The sequence below is a fragment of the Artemia franciscana genome, unplaced genomic scaffold (genome assembly GCF_032884065.1).
Source record: "Artemia franciscana unplaced genomic scaffold, ASM3288406v1 PGA_scaffold_1180, whole genome shotgun sequence".
NCBI classification, from domain to species: domain Eukaryota; kingdom Metazoa; phylum Arthropoda; class Branchiopoda; order Anostraca; family Artemiidae; genus Artemia; species Artemia franciscana.
This window is the reverse complement of record NW_027062618.1, coordinates 2379883-2399927: the sequence shown is the minus strand read 5'-3', so window position 1 is coordinate 2399927 and position 20045 is coordinate 2379883. Positions and strand designations below refer to the sequence as shown.

Here is a 20045-nt window from a genome sequence, read left to right as displayed (position 1 = left end):
TCTGGGGGATTCTGTCAACCCCAAAGGCTTTATTATATGATCTTTGGACTATTTTTGAACTAACGGCTGTCTCAGAAGTTCTATCACATGTCTTGGCGAAAAATACGACGCGGGAGGTGTGGCTGCCCTCCAATCAATGCCGTCTCGCTGTCCCAAACTAACGGCTGTCTCAGAAGTTCTGTCACATGCATTTGCGAAAAATACGACGCGGGGTGTGTGGCTGCCCTCCAATCAATTTGCCTCATTAAAAGGGTACTAGAACATCCGATTTCCTATTAAATGAGCCCATTCCGGAGTTTTACCCTTATCATAAAAAATTATATGCGTCGTGGCGGAACTTGCATCCCTTACGCTGAGGGTTGTGGGGCGGCTGTCATCCTCAAAGACATTATTTCCAGCCCTGTTTTCACCGTGACATTATTAAAAAAACACGGGCGTAGGCCTGTAATTTTTTTATACTTTAATTTTTACTTGAAATATACAAATAAAAACAAACTTTTTAAATAAGGGGGGAAGCCTGCCGACCGAGCTCACAATGTGGTATCTTAATGGTTCAAAATAAGATTTCTTTATCATTGAACTAGTGAGAACTATTTACCGTTTAGCTATGAAACCAATCGTTGGTTTAACAGTAGAAGCTATATATCAAGCGAAACTGACTAAACAATAGCCAATCTTTGACGAAAAACCACATAAATGTTATTTTAGTTGTGGTTTATTTTGGTTTTCCATTTCACTAATATTTAATGGAAAAATAATAGGCTTAAATATGCATCATTTGCACGCATTAGCCAAATAATAAAAGTACAAAAATTTGATAGAATGATTTTGAAAAAGATAATTTTCTTTCTTTACTTTCGGACCCCAGCCCTCTTCCTCAAAAAATCATGCACACCAGCATGGGTACGCAATATCTCAGTTCGGGAATCTGGTTTTTCATAGGGGGGAGAGAACAAAAGAGCAGGAATAGAGAATCATACAACAAACATTATGAATTGCTGAAGAAATCCTAAAAAAGTTGATATTTAAAGGATTATCACCCGAAGACTTAATCTTTCTCTAGCGTGCAATTGATGCGGACTATCCTATTCTTCCCTTGGCTAAACCACTTTTTCTATTATCCAAGTACCTTTTCACAACGAAACAGAATGAACCCATTCGTCCCATCTACGAAAATAGACTTATTCAAGGTATGGTAACTCATCATGGATATTGAGTCACGCTGAGCCAGTAAAAACAAACCCCCACAAGGTACAAATCAAGTGCCTCGAGCTTACAGCTAATTTATACCGCAAAAAATGTATTTGTCGACGAAAATACCTAAAAGCCGTCCAGGGGGCCAAAATATTTTTATTTCGGTGTTCTTGGCACTTTAAACCAGGAACGGTGAGGAATGAAGTCTAATGGGTACTTGTGTCTTATAGCCACCACAGTCAAGTTCTGTCGAGAAGTGAAGTTTGGTTATTGTTAATGAACTAACCGGTTTTTCATATCATGGGGTGAAATTAACTCAGTTTGCGATCTATGTTGATGGGAAATAATGTCTGATCATGGATGTTAAAATGACAATTTGGGATTTGACAAGGACTGAAGAAGAGGCTTTTTCGGGAAAAGGGGATGGTGCCCAAAACAAAACAGTGCGTCAATGGACACAGCATGGCTTTATACTCTCTTGATAAAGACCCTTTTTCGAAGTGTACAATTAGGCCATGCATGAAACAAGTCAGTTTGTGTATCAATATGTGGTTTGCTCGCAGTAGAATACCATTTCTTAGTGCATTTCATCTCATAAGTGGCGGGCGGCAGCAACGGCAGAAGGCAGAGCTCATTTCAACACGATTCTTAGCGACATTTCTGCGTCCTGGGCCCATATTTCTAAGTTGTAATTTTCAATTATTTTTATAAAGTATTATATTTTCGTCATATTTTGCTTTATTTCATTATCATTAACCAAACTTCACTTCTCGATAGACTTTGAGTGTGGTGGCTATAAGACACAAGTACCGTGGAATGATGATTCTCTTGTGAAAGTTGAGAATGACTTAAGTCTAAGAGCTCTTCAAACTTCTGTTCATCTTGCTTTCACTGCTTGAATGAACTCAATCAGCTATACCCTTTAATGCTGAGACCTGTTTTCCATGTATTTTGAAGTCATAACTACCAATTCTTTTGTTAGCATAAGTTTGTTAGGCTTAAAGCGGCTTTAATACTACGAACATAATTTCTATGCTAAGTGGTTAAGTTATATTACGTTAAGCATAACCTTTCACACTTAAGGCAGACCTTTCACACTAGCCTGACATAAAGATCCAGGAAACTATCCACTCTAATTATCACAAATAAACTATTCGAAAATTAGAAATGTGGAACGGAAAGTGAAGCTCTGGCCGAGTTTGGAATGTAGTACCGTAATGGTTCTAACCATTATTTCTTTACCCTTTGAAGCAATAGAAACTATCTCCAAACAGTGGCGTTTCCGGTCTCTCTTGTGCCTGGGATAAAATCTTAATTAACGCCCCCCTGTCTCTCACAAAGTTTTCAATTTTCCAGCCAAATTTTAATAAAATTTCCACTTAGTAGCGAAATTATTTCAATTTATTAATTAAGTAATAATCTGTTTTTGATTTATTATTTAAATAATTGCATTATTTAATCATCATTAGTTATTTCATTTCCATTATTTTAATTATTATTATAATTTAATTATGTTCATTTTATTAATTAGTTGGTAATTTATTAAATGTTTTCATTTATAAACTACGTCCTCCACTTTATATTATAAAAATGAGGTTTCAAAAATGATTATAGCTGTTAGATTATTTATTTGAAAATTTGCACCCTTAAAATTTCTGCGTCCGGGACAAGTGCCCCTCTGTCCCTCCTCTAAAAACCCCTCTATTTCCGAACTATCTCGCGAAAATAAAAATATGCTGTATATGTAAGGACATAAGATGTAACATGCCTAGCTATCAGTCTAACTATATTAGTGAGACACTTCAGGAAAAAAAAATTAGAATTTAGTCTTGCCTCGACATCATCCATATAACTCTTCTTGTATCAATTCGAATAGAAAAAAAAACATTTTGATTCAAACTTCCTTCATTGAAAGATTATATAAACTGTTTTCCTGGTAATACCTCGATGAATTCTTACAACTTTCCTTATTGCAAATCTTATTGCTCAACTCGAAACTATTTTTACGCAGGAAACGCTTATCTCCTAAAGATGTTGTTAGATTTTCCGGTCAAAATATATATTACCCTCCCCTTACTCAACTCCTGCCCCTTTACTCCCTTTATCCAAAATCACCAATGTTACAGACCTTCGCCTACAACGTTCAAATTCAGCATACTGGAGACTGTAGAAATTAAAATCAGGTTTTTAGGATTTTGTAATAACGACTAAAAAAAACAGAGCAATTCGCGGCAGATATAATTTTAGAGGGGGGACAGACGGGACACTTGCACAGGTCTCAGACATTTTAGGGACGCAAAATTTCAAATAAATAATCTATCGGTTATAATCATTATGTAATTTTAGAAATCTTATTTTTATTAAAATAAAGTAGAGGATGGAGTTGGCCAAATTTTGTTAATAAATGAAAATTTGTTAAAATTTGGCCTGAAAATTTTGTGAGACAGTGGGGGTGCTAATCAAAATTTTGCCATGGGCCCAGGAGAGGCCACAAACGCAAGTATTCCCGGAGATAATTAGAAAAATCTTAAATGATAGGCCAAGTATATATAAGACCTATTAGAATAAACAAACAATCGTAGAATCTTAATATTTTGGGGGATTGGGGTTGGAGGTCTCCTATGTGGATATTTACCCGCAAATAAAAAAAAAAAAAATACGACATGAAATAACTTGGTGACCGCCATAAATATTGCATGTGTCACATCCACTCCCCCACCAATGCAACGATGAAGTCATTATTGAAATTTATTTCTGGAAACGGAAGCTCCTTTTGGCTCAATAAAACAAAAATTACTCTTTCAATGCGTCAAAGGATATCACGTCAATGTCAAATTGATTTCTTCAAATCTTGTTAGAAGGACGAATAAACAGGCATGGTTGCAAGACCGTACCCAGTATTTTTTTTATGGGGGTATTTTTTTATGAGGAGAGGTACGCCAAAAATTTATAAAACATAAAAAAAATTGTTTATATGCGTTTTCATGCAAAAATTTCAGGGGGTTTACAAACTAGGTGACCATTGTCATCCCAACTGCACAGAATAACACATCGTTGGCAAGAATGTTATTTATTACAATTAGCTTGACTTTAAGCAATCAACTAAGTGGAGAATTATTGCAAGCGCTGCAGCAAAAAATAGTAATCTGCTTAGTGATTGAGGTTCTTACAATATAAAATATCTGAGATCACAGTAGGCTATGTTTTATTCCTATATAAAGACTTTTTTAGTAATAAGAAAAGTAATTTTTCCATCCTCCAAAACATAGACTTCTTTGTTGCTCAAACAACTATGTTCTTTAAATAAACGCCTCCCGGAATAGGATAGTGTCTCCAACAAGTCGTTAACTTCTTTCTCCCCTCTTCAGAACGGTGATTACAAGTAAGAAAAGATGAGAAGAGATTAAAGGGTTTGGTACTTGTTAAATTTCCCGACCCTACCCAAGAAGTGAAGTTCGGTTGATCCTAACGAAATATACCAAATATTATGAAGATTTAATGCCTAAAGTTTTTTTTATGGAAATTACATAAGAGAATTACGGAAAGTAGGCTGCTAGAACGCATTATATTAAATACCTAACCTATACTGTAGACAAACAAACCGTTTTTTTTTTCAGATCTTACAAGACAAAATTCTTGAGTAGGGTCGAGAAGATTTAACAAGAACCAAGGGTTTTACCAAGCACTAATCTAGACCTTAGGCTCATTCCCAATTTTTCATTTAGATATTACAACAGTTTTCCAAATTTATAAAAAAAGAAATTACTCTCTTTTTACTGTATTTTTTAGACTCGTGCCCCACCCCTGGGAAAACGTTTTTTAGATTTTCTGAAGCTAAAATGTTAGCTACTTATCACCCTTGTCTGATACCCATCCCATAGGTAGGCAGGAGACCAACACTTTGGTTAAAGCTCCCTTTTGGGAGCAAGTACTCCTTGGAGCATAGTCTTTTTACGTAAATTTTCCGGGAATGTGCTTTACGGGATTGACTCTTATGGTTGTCAGTTTAGCATCCACAACACATTCTGCAATAGAGAATATTTGTGTTCTAGGTCGTATTGCATTTTCATTTACATTTGGAACAAAAAAATATTGATAACGAGTAACGGTTTAGTAAGACAGTGAGCAATGAAAATGAAAATAATCCACAATAATAACAAAACTCTGAATATTTAAGCTTAATATCTGGAAGTCTATACAAACGAAAAAAAAACACAAATAAAAAAAAAAACTAGCCAAAATAAAACATGAAAAACAACAAACACTACAAAAACACAAAAAAAAGAAGAGCGTCGGAGAATCTTTCCATGGAGGAATTTTTCATCGAGGAAGGGAATTTTCCGTGAAGGGGGGACCGGATTTCTCAGCATTATTTAATTAACGATCAGAAATAAAATTAAAAAATAAGTTTTTTCAGCTGAAAGTAAGGAGCAGCATTAAAACTTAAAACGAACAGAAATTATTACATATTTGTGGGGGTTTGCCCCTTTGCCAAAACTTTACGTTAAAGTTTTCTTTAGCACTTATTCTAATTAAACGGCCTTTGTGATCCAGGGCTCATTCTTTATTAATTGGAACAAAATTTGAACTTTAGCGTAAAAAGCGAGGTATTGACAAGGGGGGAGAACTCCCTATCATATATAATAATTTCTGTTCGTTTTCATGTTGCTCCTTATTTTCAGTTGAAAACTCGTTTTTTTAAACTTAATATTTAACAAATTCGGATAACTACCTTCTTTCTTCAACGATTGCTTTCCGTAAGACTTGCTTATAAATCCATACTCATCAAATGTGCGATTTAAACTTGTCTTTTGAGTTCGAGGCTTATCCCATCCTAACAGGGATTTGCTTTCCTTATCATACAATTTAGTCGCGTCCCTTAGTCGAATCCCAGCATAAACATCCGCATTACTTCGTGTCCTCTGCATGTTTAATCATATCCTAACCCACATTCCTCTTCAACAATGAATTTACTACTGGTTTCGTATTTTGGATCAGCTTTATGACTTGAAACATTCGAGCATCAAACAACCGCCAATTAAGATGATGTTTGAGTAATGACTAAGTTTGTGACGTTAACGGAGATGTTAACAGCATATCTGTCATCTAGGGGCATAATCATGCAGAGTAGATTACTGAAGGATTTGTCAAATTTTGATTTCCATCATTCTCCTCAAAATGGCTCTTGAAAGGGCCTTAGAGGTATATACTGAGCAACAGTGGCAAAAAATGAAGGGAATAAAAAGAGCGATGACTAAGAATGTGACGTTAACTGGGATGTTAACAGCATATTTGTCATCTAGGTGCACAATCATGCAGAGTATATTACAGAAGGATTTGTCAAATTTTGATTTAAATTTTTTTCCTCAAAATGGCTCTTAAAAGGGCCTTAGAGGTATATACTGAGTAACAGTGGCGAAAGTTGAGGGGAATAAACTGAGCAGTGACTAAGAATGTGACGTTAACTGAGATGTTAACAGCATATCTGTTATCTACTGGCATATTCTTGGAGAGTAGATTACAGAAGATTTGTTAAATTTTGATTTAAATTATTTTCCTCAAAATGGCTCTTGAAAGGGCCTCAGAGGTATATACCGAGTAACAGTGGCGAAAGTTGAGGGGAATAAACCGAGCAGTGACTAAGAATGTGACGTTAACGGAGATGTTAACAGCATATTTGTCATCTAGGGACATATTCATGGAGAGCAGATTACAGAAGGATTTGTCAAATTTTGCTTTACATCATTTTCCTCAAAATGGCTCTTAAAAGGGCCTTAGAGGTATATACTGAGTAACAGTGGCGAAAGTTGAGGGGAATAAACCGAGCAGTGACTAAGAATGTGACGTTAACGGAGATGTTAACAGCATATTTGTCATCTAGGGACATATTCATGGAGAGCAGATTACAGAAGGATTTGTCAAATTTTGCTTTACATCATTTTCCTCAAAATGGCTCTTAAAAGGGCCTTAGAGGTATATACTGAGTAACAGTGGCGAAAGTTGAGGGGAATAAACCGAGCAGTGACTAAGAATGTGACGTTAACGGAGATGTTAACAGCATATTTGTCATCTAGGGACATATTCATGGAGAGCAGATTACAGAAGGATTTGTCAAATTTTGCTTTACATCATTTTCCTCAAAATGGCTCTTAAAAGGGCCTTAGAGGTATATACTGAGTAACAGTGGCGAAAATTGAGGGGAATAAACCGAGCAGTGACTAAGAATGTGACGTTAACGGAGATGTTAACAGCATATTTGTCATCTAGGGACATATTCATGGAGAGCAGATTACAGAAGGATTTGTCAAATTTTGCTTTACATCTTTTTCCTCAAAATGGCTCTTAAAAGGGCCTTAGAGGTATATACTGAGTAACAATGGCGAAAGTTGAGGGGAATAAACCGAGCAGTGACTAAGAATGTGACGTTAACGGAGATGTTAACAGCATATTTGTCATCTAGGGACATATTCATGGAGAGCAGATTACAGAAGGATTTGTCAAATTTTGCTTTACATCATTTTCCTCAAAATGGCTCTTAAAAGGGCCTTAGAGGTATATACTGAGTAACAGTGGCGAAAGTTAAGGGGAATAAAAAGAGGCAATGACTAAGAATGTGACGCTAACGGAGATGTTAGCAGCATATCTGTCATCTACGGGCACAATCATGCAGATTAGATTGCAGAAAGATTTGTCAAACTATGCTTTACATTATTTTCCTCAAAATGACTCATGAAAGGGCCTCAGAGGTATATACTGATTAACAGTGGTGTGAGTTGTGAGGAATAAGCAGAGCAATGACTAAGAATTTGGTATTAACGGAGATGATAACAGCATATATGTTATCTAGGGGTATAATCATGCAGAGTAGATTACAGAAGGATTTGTCAAATTTTGATTTCCATCATATTCCTTAAAATGGCTCTTGAAAGGGTCTTAGAGGTATATACTTAGGAACAGTGGCAAAAGTTGAGGGGAATAAACAGAGTAATGACTAAGCATGGGACGTTAGCGGAGATGTTAACAGCATATTTGTCATCTAGGGGCACAATCATGCTGAGTATATTACAGAAGGATTTGTCAAATTTTGATTTAAATTATTTTCCTCAAAAAGGCTCACGAAAGGGCCTCTCAGGTATACACTGAGGCACAGTGGTGAAAGTTGTGAGGAATAAGCAGAGCAATGACTAATTATGTCATTGCTACCGCAAGAAAATAAGATAGGAAAAAATACAATTGGTTTCAAAACTATTAGTTAAACTTTACTTTACTTTATACATTTTTCAATTACGCTTCATCCTCATTTCTCTCTTTACTTCACCGCAGTATTATTAGTCAGCTGGTTTGATTTGCACTTGCTGCTTGCAAGGATTTTTTAGGGTTATTTACGTAGCTTTTTCAACATTTTCAAACATTTTTTCTGGAAACATTTAGCACCAACATTAAAATCTTCACTAAATTCTAAAGTTAAAAAAAAAAAGATAAAAAAGTAGATTGTCAAGCCACCTTTGGACGCTGATAGCTTCTAATTTAAGGGTTTTGCTATAACAATATTTAGGAAGAAATATATTAAAAAGAAACAAGGTCAAACCGTTTTTGAACACCGATAGTTTCTAATTTTAAGAGTTCGCGATTACAATTTCTAGTTGCAAAAATAAAGCCAAAAAAAAAAAAAAAATATGAAAGCTGATTGCTTCTAATTATGAGATTTCACCATTACAATTTTTGAAAAAAAATACATTAAAAACGAAAATATCAAACCGTCTTTGAACACTGACTAAATAAAAAAAAACAAGTTTTTTTTAACGAAAGGTAAGGAGCAGCATTAAAACTTAGAACGAACAGAAATTACTTCGTATATGAAAGGGGCTGCTTCCTCATCAACGCCCCGCTCTTTACGCTAAAGTTTGACTCTTTCTCTTAACTCTACTTTTTAAAACAGTAAAAAACTTTACCGTAAAGAGCGGGGCGTTGATGAGGAAGCAGCCCCTTTCATATACGAAGTAATTTCTGTTCGTTCTAAGTTTTAATGCCGCTCCTTTCTTTCCGTTAAAAAAACTTTTTTCTTTATTTAATTTCTGAACATTTTTGAATCAATGCATGTTTTGATTTTGGCTCTCCGCAGATGAATAATTAAAACGAAATTTGCATATTTTTTTTTTTTTTTTTTTTTTTTGGCTAAATGGCTTTCTCATAGTTTTGATCGAATGATTTTGGGGAAAAAAGGAACGGGGGAGGAGGCCTAGTTGCCCTCCGAGTTTTTGATTACTTAAAAAGGCAACTAGAACTTTTAATTTCTTAAGAACGTTTTCATTAGTAAAAGATATACGTGACTTACGAATTAGCTTACGTAACAAATTTCTATATTCGTATGTTTTTATTACGCATATGAGAGGGTTCGCCCACTCGTCAATACCTCGCTCTTTACACTAAAGCTTAATTTTTTTTCGCCTGAATCACAAAGGCCGTAGAATAAATAGAATTATTTTTTTATGAATGTTTTTATTAGTAAAAGATATACATAACTTACAAATTAGCTTACGTAACGAACTTCTGTATTCTCATGTTTTTATTACGTATATGAGGGGGTTCACCCCTCGTCAGTACCTCGCTCTTTACACTAAAGCTTAAATTTTGTCCCAATTTCTTGAGATTGACCTCTGAATCACAAAAGCCGTTGAATAAATAGTTGAAATTACTAAAAATACTTTAGCGGAAAGAGCGGGGTATTAGGAGGAGGTAACCCCATCATATGAGTAATAATTTCTGTTCGTTTTAAGTTTTAATGCTTCTCCTTACTTTCAGTTGAAAAAACTTTTTCATATTTATTATTTCATTTTTTTTAAATAATGCTAGAAATTTCTGCGCTCCCTTCATGACAATTTTCTTCCCCCATGACACATTCCTCCAAGGGAAGTTCCCTCAGCATATCTCCCTCTTCTCAACTACCCCCAACCTAAAAATTCCCCTGAAAATGTCTGTACACTTCCAAATAACCATTACTATATGTAAGCACTGGTCAAAGTTTGTAGCTTGTAACCCCTCCCACGGGGACTCTGGGGGAGTAAGTCGTCCCCAAAGACATAGTTACAAGGTTTTTCGACTACGCTGAATAAAGAAATTTTGATCCGGTGACTTTTGGAAAATAATTAGCGTGGGAGGGGGCCTAGGTGCCCTCCAATTTTTTTGGTCACTTAAAAAGGGCACTAGGACTTTTTATTTCCGTTAGAATGAGCCCTCTCGCAAGATTCTAGGACCACTGGGTTGATACGATAACCCCTGGGAAAAAAAAAACAAAAAAAAAAAACAAAAAACAAACAAATAAACACGCATCCGTATTCTGCCTTCTGGCAAAAAAAATACAAAATTCCACATTTTTGTAGATAAGAGCTTGAAATTTTTACATTAGGGTTCTCTGATACGCTGAATCTGATGGTGTGATTTTCGTTAAGACTTTTAAACTCTTTTCGTTAACTCTATGACTTTTAGGGGTTGTTTCCCCCTATTTTCTAAAATATGGCAAATTTTCTCAGGTTCGTAACTTTTGATGGATAAGATTGATTTATATATTTATATATATGAAACTATATATTTAGATATATATTTAAAGTTTCATATAAAAATATATATTTAAAGTTTCATATAGATGAAACTTATATATTTAAAATCAGCATTAAAATGCGATTCTTTTGATGTAGCTATAGTATAAAAATTCCATTTTTTGGAGTTTTGGTTACTATTGAGCCGGGTCACTCCTTACTACAGTTCGTTACCACGAACTGTTTGATAGTTTCTAATTTCAGAATTTTGCCCATTACAATATTTATTACAAAATATATTAAACAGAAAAATATTGAACCGTCTTGAACGCCGACATTTTCTACTTTGAACACTGGTAGTTCCTCATTTTATAGTTTTGCCCATTACAATATTTACTATGAAACATACTAAAAAGAAAATACATAAAAAGGAAAATTGTCATACTGCCTTTGAACACTGATAGTTTCTAATTTTAAAATTATGACCACTACAATATTACCAAGAAACGATGGCCGGCACCTACCCCCCTACCCCTGGAAAATACTCCCTTTGTAAAATAATCCTATAAAATAACCCCCCCCCCCCGCAGAAAATACCCCCGGAAAATACGCCTCTAGGGATATACCTTCTCGGAAAATGCCCCCTGGAAAATACACCCTGTGGACAACATCGTCTCGTGGAAAATGCCTTCTGTGGTAAATACCCCCCCCCCCGCATGGAAAATAAGGCTTTCCGAATTTAAGGATTTCATTTGAGTTTTTTCCCGTAGAGGAAGGGATAATTGGTAGTTGTATTTTATTCGCCACTCACATAAGCTTACGCTCTGTTAAGCTCGAGAATAAACCGGCTTCTTGGTTTGTTTCTTTCAGATTAGCGTGAGACAAGACAAAGACAAGTGACAGAATAGATGGAAAATATATAATTTGGGCTATATGAAAGGGGTTGCTTCCTCCTCAAGACCTCGCTCTTTACGCTAAGGATTTGCTTCCTCCTCAAGACCTCACTCTTTACGCTAAAGTTTTTTTTTTCAATTTTGAAACAAAGCTTATTATAAACGAAAATATCAAACCGTGTTTGAAGACTGTTAGTTCTTAGTTTTAGTAGTTTGCCCATTACAATATTTACTAAGAAATATATTAACAAGAAAAATATCAGACCGTGTTTGAAAGCTGACTAAATAAAAAAAAAACAGTTTTTTAACTGCAAGTAAGGAGCGCCATTAAAACTTAAAACGGACGAAAATTATTTTTATATATGAAAGGGGTTGTCCCCTTCTAAACACCTCGCTCCTTACGCTAAAGTTTGCCTCTTTGCCGAAGTTCTACTTTCTAAAACAATAAAAATATTTAGCGTAAAGAGCGAGGTGTTGAAAAGGGGACAACCCCATTCATATACAAAATGATTTCTGTTCGTTTTAAGTTTAAATGTCGCTCCTTACTTGCAGTTAAAAAAACTTGTTTTTTTCAATTTAATTTTGAACATTTTTTAATTAATGCATTTGTTATTTTGGCTCACCGTGTATCAATAATTAAAACAAAATTTGTATATATTTTTTTTTGGCTAAATGGCTTTCTCATAGTTTTGATCGAACAATTTTGATAAAAAAAGAGGGGTGGGAGAGGAGGCCTAGTTGCAATCCGACTATTGATTACCTAAAAAGGTAACTAGAACCTTTTATTTTTTATGACCGTGTTTATTAAGAATAAATTGACGTAACTTACGAATTGACTTACGTAACGAACTTCTATATCTGTATATTTTTGTCACGTATATGAGGGTATACGAGGGTATCACGCATTATGTCACGTATATGTCACGTCAATACCTCGCTCTTTACACTATAGCTTGATGTTTGAACTAATTCTTTAAAAATGACCCCTGCACAAAGGCCGTGGAATAAATACTTAAAATTACTAAAAATACTTTAGCGTAAAGAGTGAGGTATTGTGGAGGAGACGAACCCCCTTATATACGTAATCATTTCTTTTCGCCTTAGGTTTTAATGCTGCTCCTCACTTCCAACGGAATAAACTTTTTTTTAAATTTATTTTCTCATTGTTTTTTTTAAATAATGCTAGAAAAGCCTGCGGCCCTTTCATGAAATTGTTTTTCCCTCGTGATAAATTTCTTCATGGAAAGATCCTCCCATGGAACCCCCGCCCCCCCCCCCCCCTAGCGTGAAAAAGTCCACCTGGAAACGTCTGTACACTTCCCAATAACCATTATTATATGTAAACAATGATCAAAGTTTGTAATTTGCGGCCCCTCCCTCAGGGACTGTGGGGGATTAGGACATCCCGAAAGACATAATTATTAGGTTTTTCGAGTATGCTGAACAAAATGATCCGGTGACTTTGGGAAAAAATTGGCGTGGGAGGGGTGCCGTCCAATTTTTGGTCACTTAAAAACGACACTAGAACTTTAATTTCCGTTATAATAAGCCCTCTCGCAATATTCTAGGACCAATGGGTCGGTACGATCACCCCTAGGGAAAAAAACAAAAAAAGACAAATAAAAACGCATCCGTGATCTGGCATAAAATGCAAAATTCTAAATTTTTGTAGATAGGAGCTTGAAACTTCTACAATAGGGCTCCCTGATACGCTGAATCTGATGGTATGATTTTCGTTAAGATTATATGACTTTTAGAGGGTGTTTCTCCCTATTTTCTAAAAAAGGCAAATTTTCTCGGGGTTGTAACTTTTGATGGGCATAGCTAAACTGGATGAAACTTATATATTCAGAAAAAGCATAAAATACGATCTTTTATGTATCTATTCGTTCAGAGATCAGAGTTTTGGTTACAATTGAGCAGGGTCGCTCCACAGTTCGTTAACACGAATTTTTTGATAGCTTCTAATTTTAAGATTTTGTCATTTCGATTTTTAGTAAAAGAAATACATAGAAAAGAAAAAATGTCAAACCCTCTTTGAACATTGATAGTTACAAAATTTAGGATCTTGCCATTACAGTATTTACTAAAAAATACATAGAAAAGAAAAACGTCAAACCTTCTTTGAACATTGATAGTTCCTAATTTGAGGATTTTGTCATTACAATATTTATTAAAAAGTACATAAAAATGAAAAATGTCAAACCTTCTTTGAACACTGATAGTTACTAATTTTAGGATTTTGCCATTACAATATTTACTAAAAAATACATAAAAAAGAAAAATGTCAAACCTTCTTTAAACATTGATAGTTACTAATTTTAGGATTTCGCCGCTACAATATTTATTAAAAAGTACATTAAAAAGGAAAAAAAGTCAAACCGTCTTTGAACGCCAATATTTTTTAATTTCAAGATTTTGCCATTACAATTTTTAGTTTAAAAAAAAAATACAAAAAAAAAGAACATCAAGCCGTCTTTGAGCACTGATAGTTCCCAGTTTTAGAATTTTACCCATTACGATGTCTACTAAGAAACATATTAAAAAGAAAACACCATCTTTGAAAGCTTTGAATGTCGTCGTACGGCAGCATGTCTCCAGAGACTGGGATATTTCGTGTTCATAATTTTAAGCCAATTGGCTATTGCAGAATTTTTGCTAAATAATCTCGAAAACACTTAAAATCTTTGACAAAGGCAGATAAAACTGATTATTTCTAGAAAGCTTCACCTATTACTGGTCTAATTTTAAGATTTTGTCATTAAAATTTTAAAAATGCATGAAAACGAAAAACGTCAAACCATCTTTCAAGGCTGATAGCTTTTAATTTTAAGATTTTGTAAATACAACATAAAAAAAGGAAGACGTCAAAACGTCTTTGAACAGTGATAATTCCTAATTTAAGATTTTGCCATTACAACTCTTAGCAAAAAAAATACATAGGAATAAAAGAAATAGGGAGTTACAGGAGGAATCATAGCAATCTAGAGACTTCCTTGCAAATACCCTTAACTAAACCAGGACACGTAGAAGCATGTTTTAATTTAAATATTACCCAAGCTATAAAAAAAAACAGTAAACAGAGTAATAAGTTAAAGTAAACAGAGGCCTATAGCTTGGAAAATACTTGTCAGCCCGAAAAAGTAAATATATAAATTTAACTGGTTCTTCACCGATAAATATAACAATTTTAGACAAAAACAAATCTATATAGTGTGACCTGGGACCTCAGATATTAGATTCAATTGTGCCTCCAGAGACACCAAGAGTATGTCCTCTTACTGAGGTTGGATTGACGTGTGCAGTTCCTGAAACAGGTCTGGTCTGTTCACTGCAGGTTGTTTTTAGGTCAGCATCTGTAGCATAAACCTTTTGATTCCCAGTTGAGCGCGGAATTTGGTAGTCTGAGAGTTTGCGCGTGTAGTTGGTGGCCAAGATATTTCAACCTAAGATTCTTGTGACATTTGTCACAAAGGCTACTGGAGCATCCTTTAAAAATCCATCATGCTTTGGTTAATTTAATTAGCTGTGTAGGCCTTCTTAATATTGTTTTTGGAAATCTAAACCACAAAAGGTTTAACTCAGCAGTCCTACCGAGCAGGATCTGCAGGCTATACTAAGGTAACATACAGAGAAATAAAGGGTAAATCTTGAAAATTGTGAGTAAAACTTTATTTTACTGGCTCGGATCAAACAGTTCGTGGTAACGAACTGTAGAAAGGAGCGACCAGGCTCAATAGTAACCGAAACTCTAAAAAATGGAATTTTGATACCAATAGTTACATCAAAAGAATGACATTTTAATACTGATTTTAAATATATAAGTTTCATCAAGATTAGTCTAACCCATCAAAAGTTACGAGCTTGAGAAAATTAGCCTTATTTTAGAAATTAGGGGGAAACACCCCCTAAAAGTCATACGATCTTAACGAAAATCACACTATCAGATTCAGCGTATTAGAGAACCTCGATGTAGAAGTTACAAGCCCCTATCTACAAAAATGTGGAATTTCGCATCTTTTGCCAGAAGACAAATCACGGATGCGTGTTTATTTGTTTTTTTTTGTTTTGTTTTTTTTTTTTTTCCAGGGCTGATCGTATCGACTCAGTGGTCCTAGAATGTCGCAACAGGGCTCATTCTAAAGAAAATTAAAAGTTCTAGTGCCCTTTTTAAGTGACCAAAAAAATTGGAGGGCACCTAGGCCCCTCCCACGCTAATTTTTTCCACAAAGTCACCGGATCAAAATTCTGAGATAGCCATTTTATTCACCATAGTCAAAAAACCGAAATAGCTATGTCTTTGGGGACGACTTACTCCCCCGCAGTCCCCGTGGGAGGGGCTGCAAGTTACAAACTTTGACCTGTGTTTACATATAGTAATGGTTACTGGGAAGTGTACAGACGTTTTCAAGGGGATTTTTTTTTGGTTTGGGGGGGGGATATTTGAAGGGGGAGGGTTACCGGGGAGAATAAATATGAAAAGTTTTTTCTACTAAAAGTGACAAGCGGCATTAAAACTTAAAACGAACAGAAATTATTGCGCATATGAGGGGTTTACCTCCTCGTAATACCTCGTTCTTTACGCTAAAGTATTTTTAGTAATTTCAACTATTTATTCTACGGCCTTTGTGATTCAGGGGTCATTCTTGAGGAGTTGGGACAAAATTTAAACTTTAATGTAGAGAGCGAGGTATCGACGAGGGGTGAGCCCCCTCATATACGCAATAAAAACATACGAATATAGAAGTTCGCTACGTAATTTAAATCGTAAGTTACGTATATTTTTTACTTATGAATACGTTCGTAAGAAATTATAAGTTATAGTTGCCTTTTTAAGTACTCAAAAATTTGGAGGGCAACTAGGCCTCCTCCCTCGTTCCTTTTTTCTCAAAATGTTCCGATCAAAACTATGAAAAAGCCATTTAGCCCCAAAAAATTAATATGCAAATTTCATTTTAATGATTTATGTGCGGAGAGCCAAGATCAAACGATGCATTAATTAATTCAAAAACGTCCAGAAATTAAACAAAAAAAAAAAGTTTTTTTATATGAAAGTAAGGAGCGACATTAAAACTTAAAACGAACAAAAGTTACTCCATGTTTGAAAGGGGCTTTTCCTCCTCAACGCCCCGCTCTTTGCGCTAAAGTTTTTTTACTGTTTTAAAATGTAGAGTTAAGAAAAAGAGTCAAACTTTAGCGTAATTTACTCAGAGAAGTCGATCAGCTGGAATTTTGTTTTCCGGCATTTTTGCTGGCTTAAAGTTTCTCAGGGGAGATTTAAAATCAATCACATTTAATTAATTTCGGATTTATTTGTCTCTCCAGAAATAAGGAGCAACATTAATGGCTCGCGAAGTAGACGTAGACGAATCAAATTACAGCATATTTATTTTTTACCATGGAACTGTTGGAAAGTAAATTCAGCTTTTTCTCTTCGAGATTATTTTCTTGTTTTTTCATGAGAACCTAGATCCATGATTTCCAACGTGGGACACGGACCGTACCAGTGTAGCATGAAAATATTTTGGTGGGTCATGGGCAGCACGTGCACCCTTCGACTGCTTACATTTTAAAGCCTTAGTTTAAAAAAAAAAAATTCGTAGGAATCACGTCACGCTCACACAGTGTTTAAAAGCAAACAAGATAGTTGACAGTATATTTGATAAAAGGTGCTTTTTTCATACAATATTTTTCATTAGTATGAAATATGTCTTGAGAACAACCCACAGATACAAATTTAAATGCCTTTTAAGCTTCCTTCAGGTGAATACGTGTAAAATTTCGAATGAAAAAATGGAAAAATCAATAGGGGGGCATCAGGATTTTAGAAATGCCTGGTTGAACATAGCCAAAAATCGGTTGGGAACCACTGACCTAGATGGTCATGGAATCCCTTACGACAGAGCTTACTTGAATTTGATGTCTTGATATGTGTCGCTAATATTGATCCTCTAATATTGATAATATTCATCCTAGATGATGACAGCGTTGGATCTGGAGTATTTTAACACTGCTCCACCATCATCGGCAGTAACAATTATAGTGTAAATAAAACAATTCATTAAAAAACCGCCCGTAAGGGACTTGAACCCTTTACCCGAGGATTAAAAGTCTTACGCTTTACCAACTGAGCTAATAACTTGCATGTGTATAAATATAACTTCTCTATAGCTTCTCAACGACGAGTTGTGAAAAGAAGATTGTTTTTTCGTGGATAAATGAGGGAACCAGCAGTGATTTCAAACGGGGAAGGGCTATGGGATTCTGTGCCCCTTATATCCTCCTCTCCCTTCTAGATTTCCGAAATTATCTTTTTCAGGGGAGTCTTTTCACTAAAAAATGTCCATTTTGTTATTTTCATTGAAAAGGCATCAAATTTACTGCTTCCCCAAGAAACTGAAAATGAAAAACCGCACTTAAACTTTCGTAAATTGATGGCAATGAGAACGATTGAGAGTTAATGTAGCACTGACGAACTAGAATTTTGTCTACTATAAGAACTACCACGCCATCTATTACAACAATGTGCCTGCATTTTCAAATATTATTTAAACTGAAATGTTTTTAAATAAATTCAAATCAGTATACTCAATCCATCATGATAATTGGACATCGTAAATTTTGTCTAGAAGGTTTAAAGTTCCTTTTTTAACGTTTTGGCAAATACCTGGCAAAGTCTAAGCAAATACCGAACGATATCTCGACAAAATGTAACCAACTTTGGCTAGAGAGCCTAGAGTTTCTTTTTTTTTGCGTTTGATGAAAAGAAGGATGTTTGGCTCTGGCCTCTATGTGTAAATCATATACTAGCCTTTCATGTTTTGTGGACTATTATTTCTCTAAACGGGCTTAAGCACATTTTCACCTTGGTTACATAAAAAGAGTGGATTATTCTATGCCCAGAGCTTCTACCAAATTCTTGAGAAAATTCCAAGAAAAGACTTATATAGTTTGCTCTTCAAAATTTTTATTGGCTACAGCAGTTTGATTACTCCTCCTGTCCTATTAAATTCACTCCCTACTATCCTACCAGAGAATTAACACATAAATGATGATAAATTTGTGTAATTTATAAGACAAGCTGTATAGAAATGTTCTTACCCCAAAATTAGAAGAAAAACGACTTCATTTCACAAAGTATACCCATGCCTGAAGTTGTCCAATGTCCTGTAAATTTGGGTTTCCAACCATTTCTTGAAAACTAAAGCCATTAAAATTCTGACTCACTATTCGAAACTGTAGATTCAACATCAAGCATCATTTTAAGTTACGATCATGATCGCTTCTACCCACCTCGCTGCTTTTACTACAAAAAGAACGGTATATCTAAAATAACATTTCTGGGTAACAAACAACTTACCTGGCAATTCTCATCGAAGAATAGAGGGGCAGAAGCTGGCGATAACATCGACAAGCCCGTATCAAATCCTGAATCTTGATCGTCCTCATTGTTTTCCACAAGTCGTTTTTTCGGTTTTCTGGTAACAACAAAAATTGCCATTCATTCAAAAGTGGAGGCTCCTAACTATTTTATTAAACTTGGAAGACTAAGTCTTTTCCTGATTTGGGAGAATTCCTCGGTAATCTTTAGGGAAGTTGCTATGGTAACTCGGAAATTCCTGTACAGGGAGACAGATAAAAAGAAGGAATACATAACGGTGATAAGTTGGCAATTAATCAAAGATGGACTGATTCCCCTGAAAGACATTAGTATCTGCCAATATTACTCTCGAATTCGTTACAAGGGATAAAAGAGATTCTGTTTCCTGTTTTCTTCAAGAAGAGAAGAGTAATTAAAAGACAGCACTGAGATAAAGTTTTTTTGGGGGGTTTTGTTTTCATTTCTTTTCCCATTTCCGAGTGTGGTTTTGTAAAAAAAAATAAGCAAATTTAAAATCTAATGTGGGTCAAAAGTGACAGTTTCAGGCTACAGAATGGCAGAGTGTTGTGGTGATTCATCAGATTTTCGTTAGACCGCAGACTCTTGTATGATATGTGCAGTCTTAATCTATATATATAAAAATGTAGTGTCCGTCCGTCTGTCCGTTACACTAGCTTTACCGTTACATCGTTATACGTTATTACCGTTACACAAGCTCAAGAAATTGAGGCTCTTTTTAAATTTTATTAAATTGCTTAAAATGTAAAATAACTGGTGATTGCACAAATATTTCAAAATATTTTGACAATGGATTGAAGCAATTCGAAAACCTTAAAACAGAAAACCAAAAATTGAAGTTTAATAAAAATTGTTGAAGTTTAGAATGCTTGCTGCTCAAAGAAAATTTGTCAAAGTGTCAATTAACGTCAAAAAGAAATAATTATTAAATTGCTTAAAATGTAAAAAACTGGTGATTGCACAAATATTTCTATATATTTTGACAATGGATTAAAGCAATTCGAAAACCTTCAAACAGAAAAC

The 20045-nt window shown here is 34.9% G+C and overlaps 1 protein-coding gene across 2 annotated transcripts in view; it reads right to left on the bottom strand.

Annotated features, from left to right (window-relative positions):
- The window catches only part of LOC136041241 (uncharacterized), a 226863-nt gene extending 207752 nt beyond the window's left edge, over window positions 1-19111 (bottom strand). The window contains exon 1 of one of the 2 annotated variants that reach the window (XM_065725844.1): window positions 18984-19111. Coding sequence is in view for 1 of the 2 variants with exons in the window: in XM_065725843.1 (XP_065581915.1) it covers window positions 5927-6122 (196 nt within the window). In the remaining variant the exon portion in view is untranslated. Of the gene's footprint in view, window positions 1-5926; window positions 6181-18983 lie in introns of those variants that run through there. The other variant, XM_065725843.1, reaches the window with a different exon arrangement.
- Between the last annotated feature and the right edge of the window lie 934 nt (window positions 19112-20045).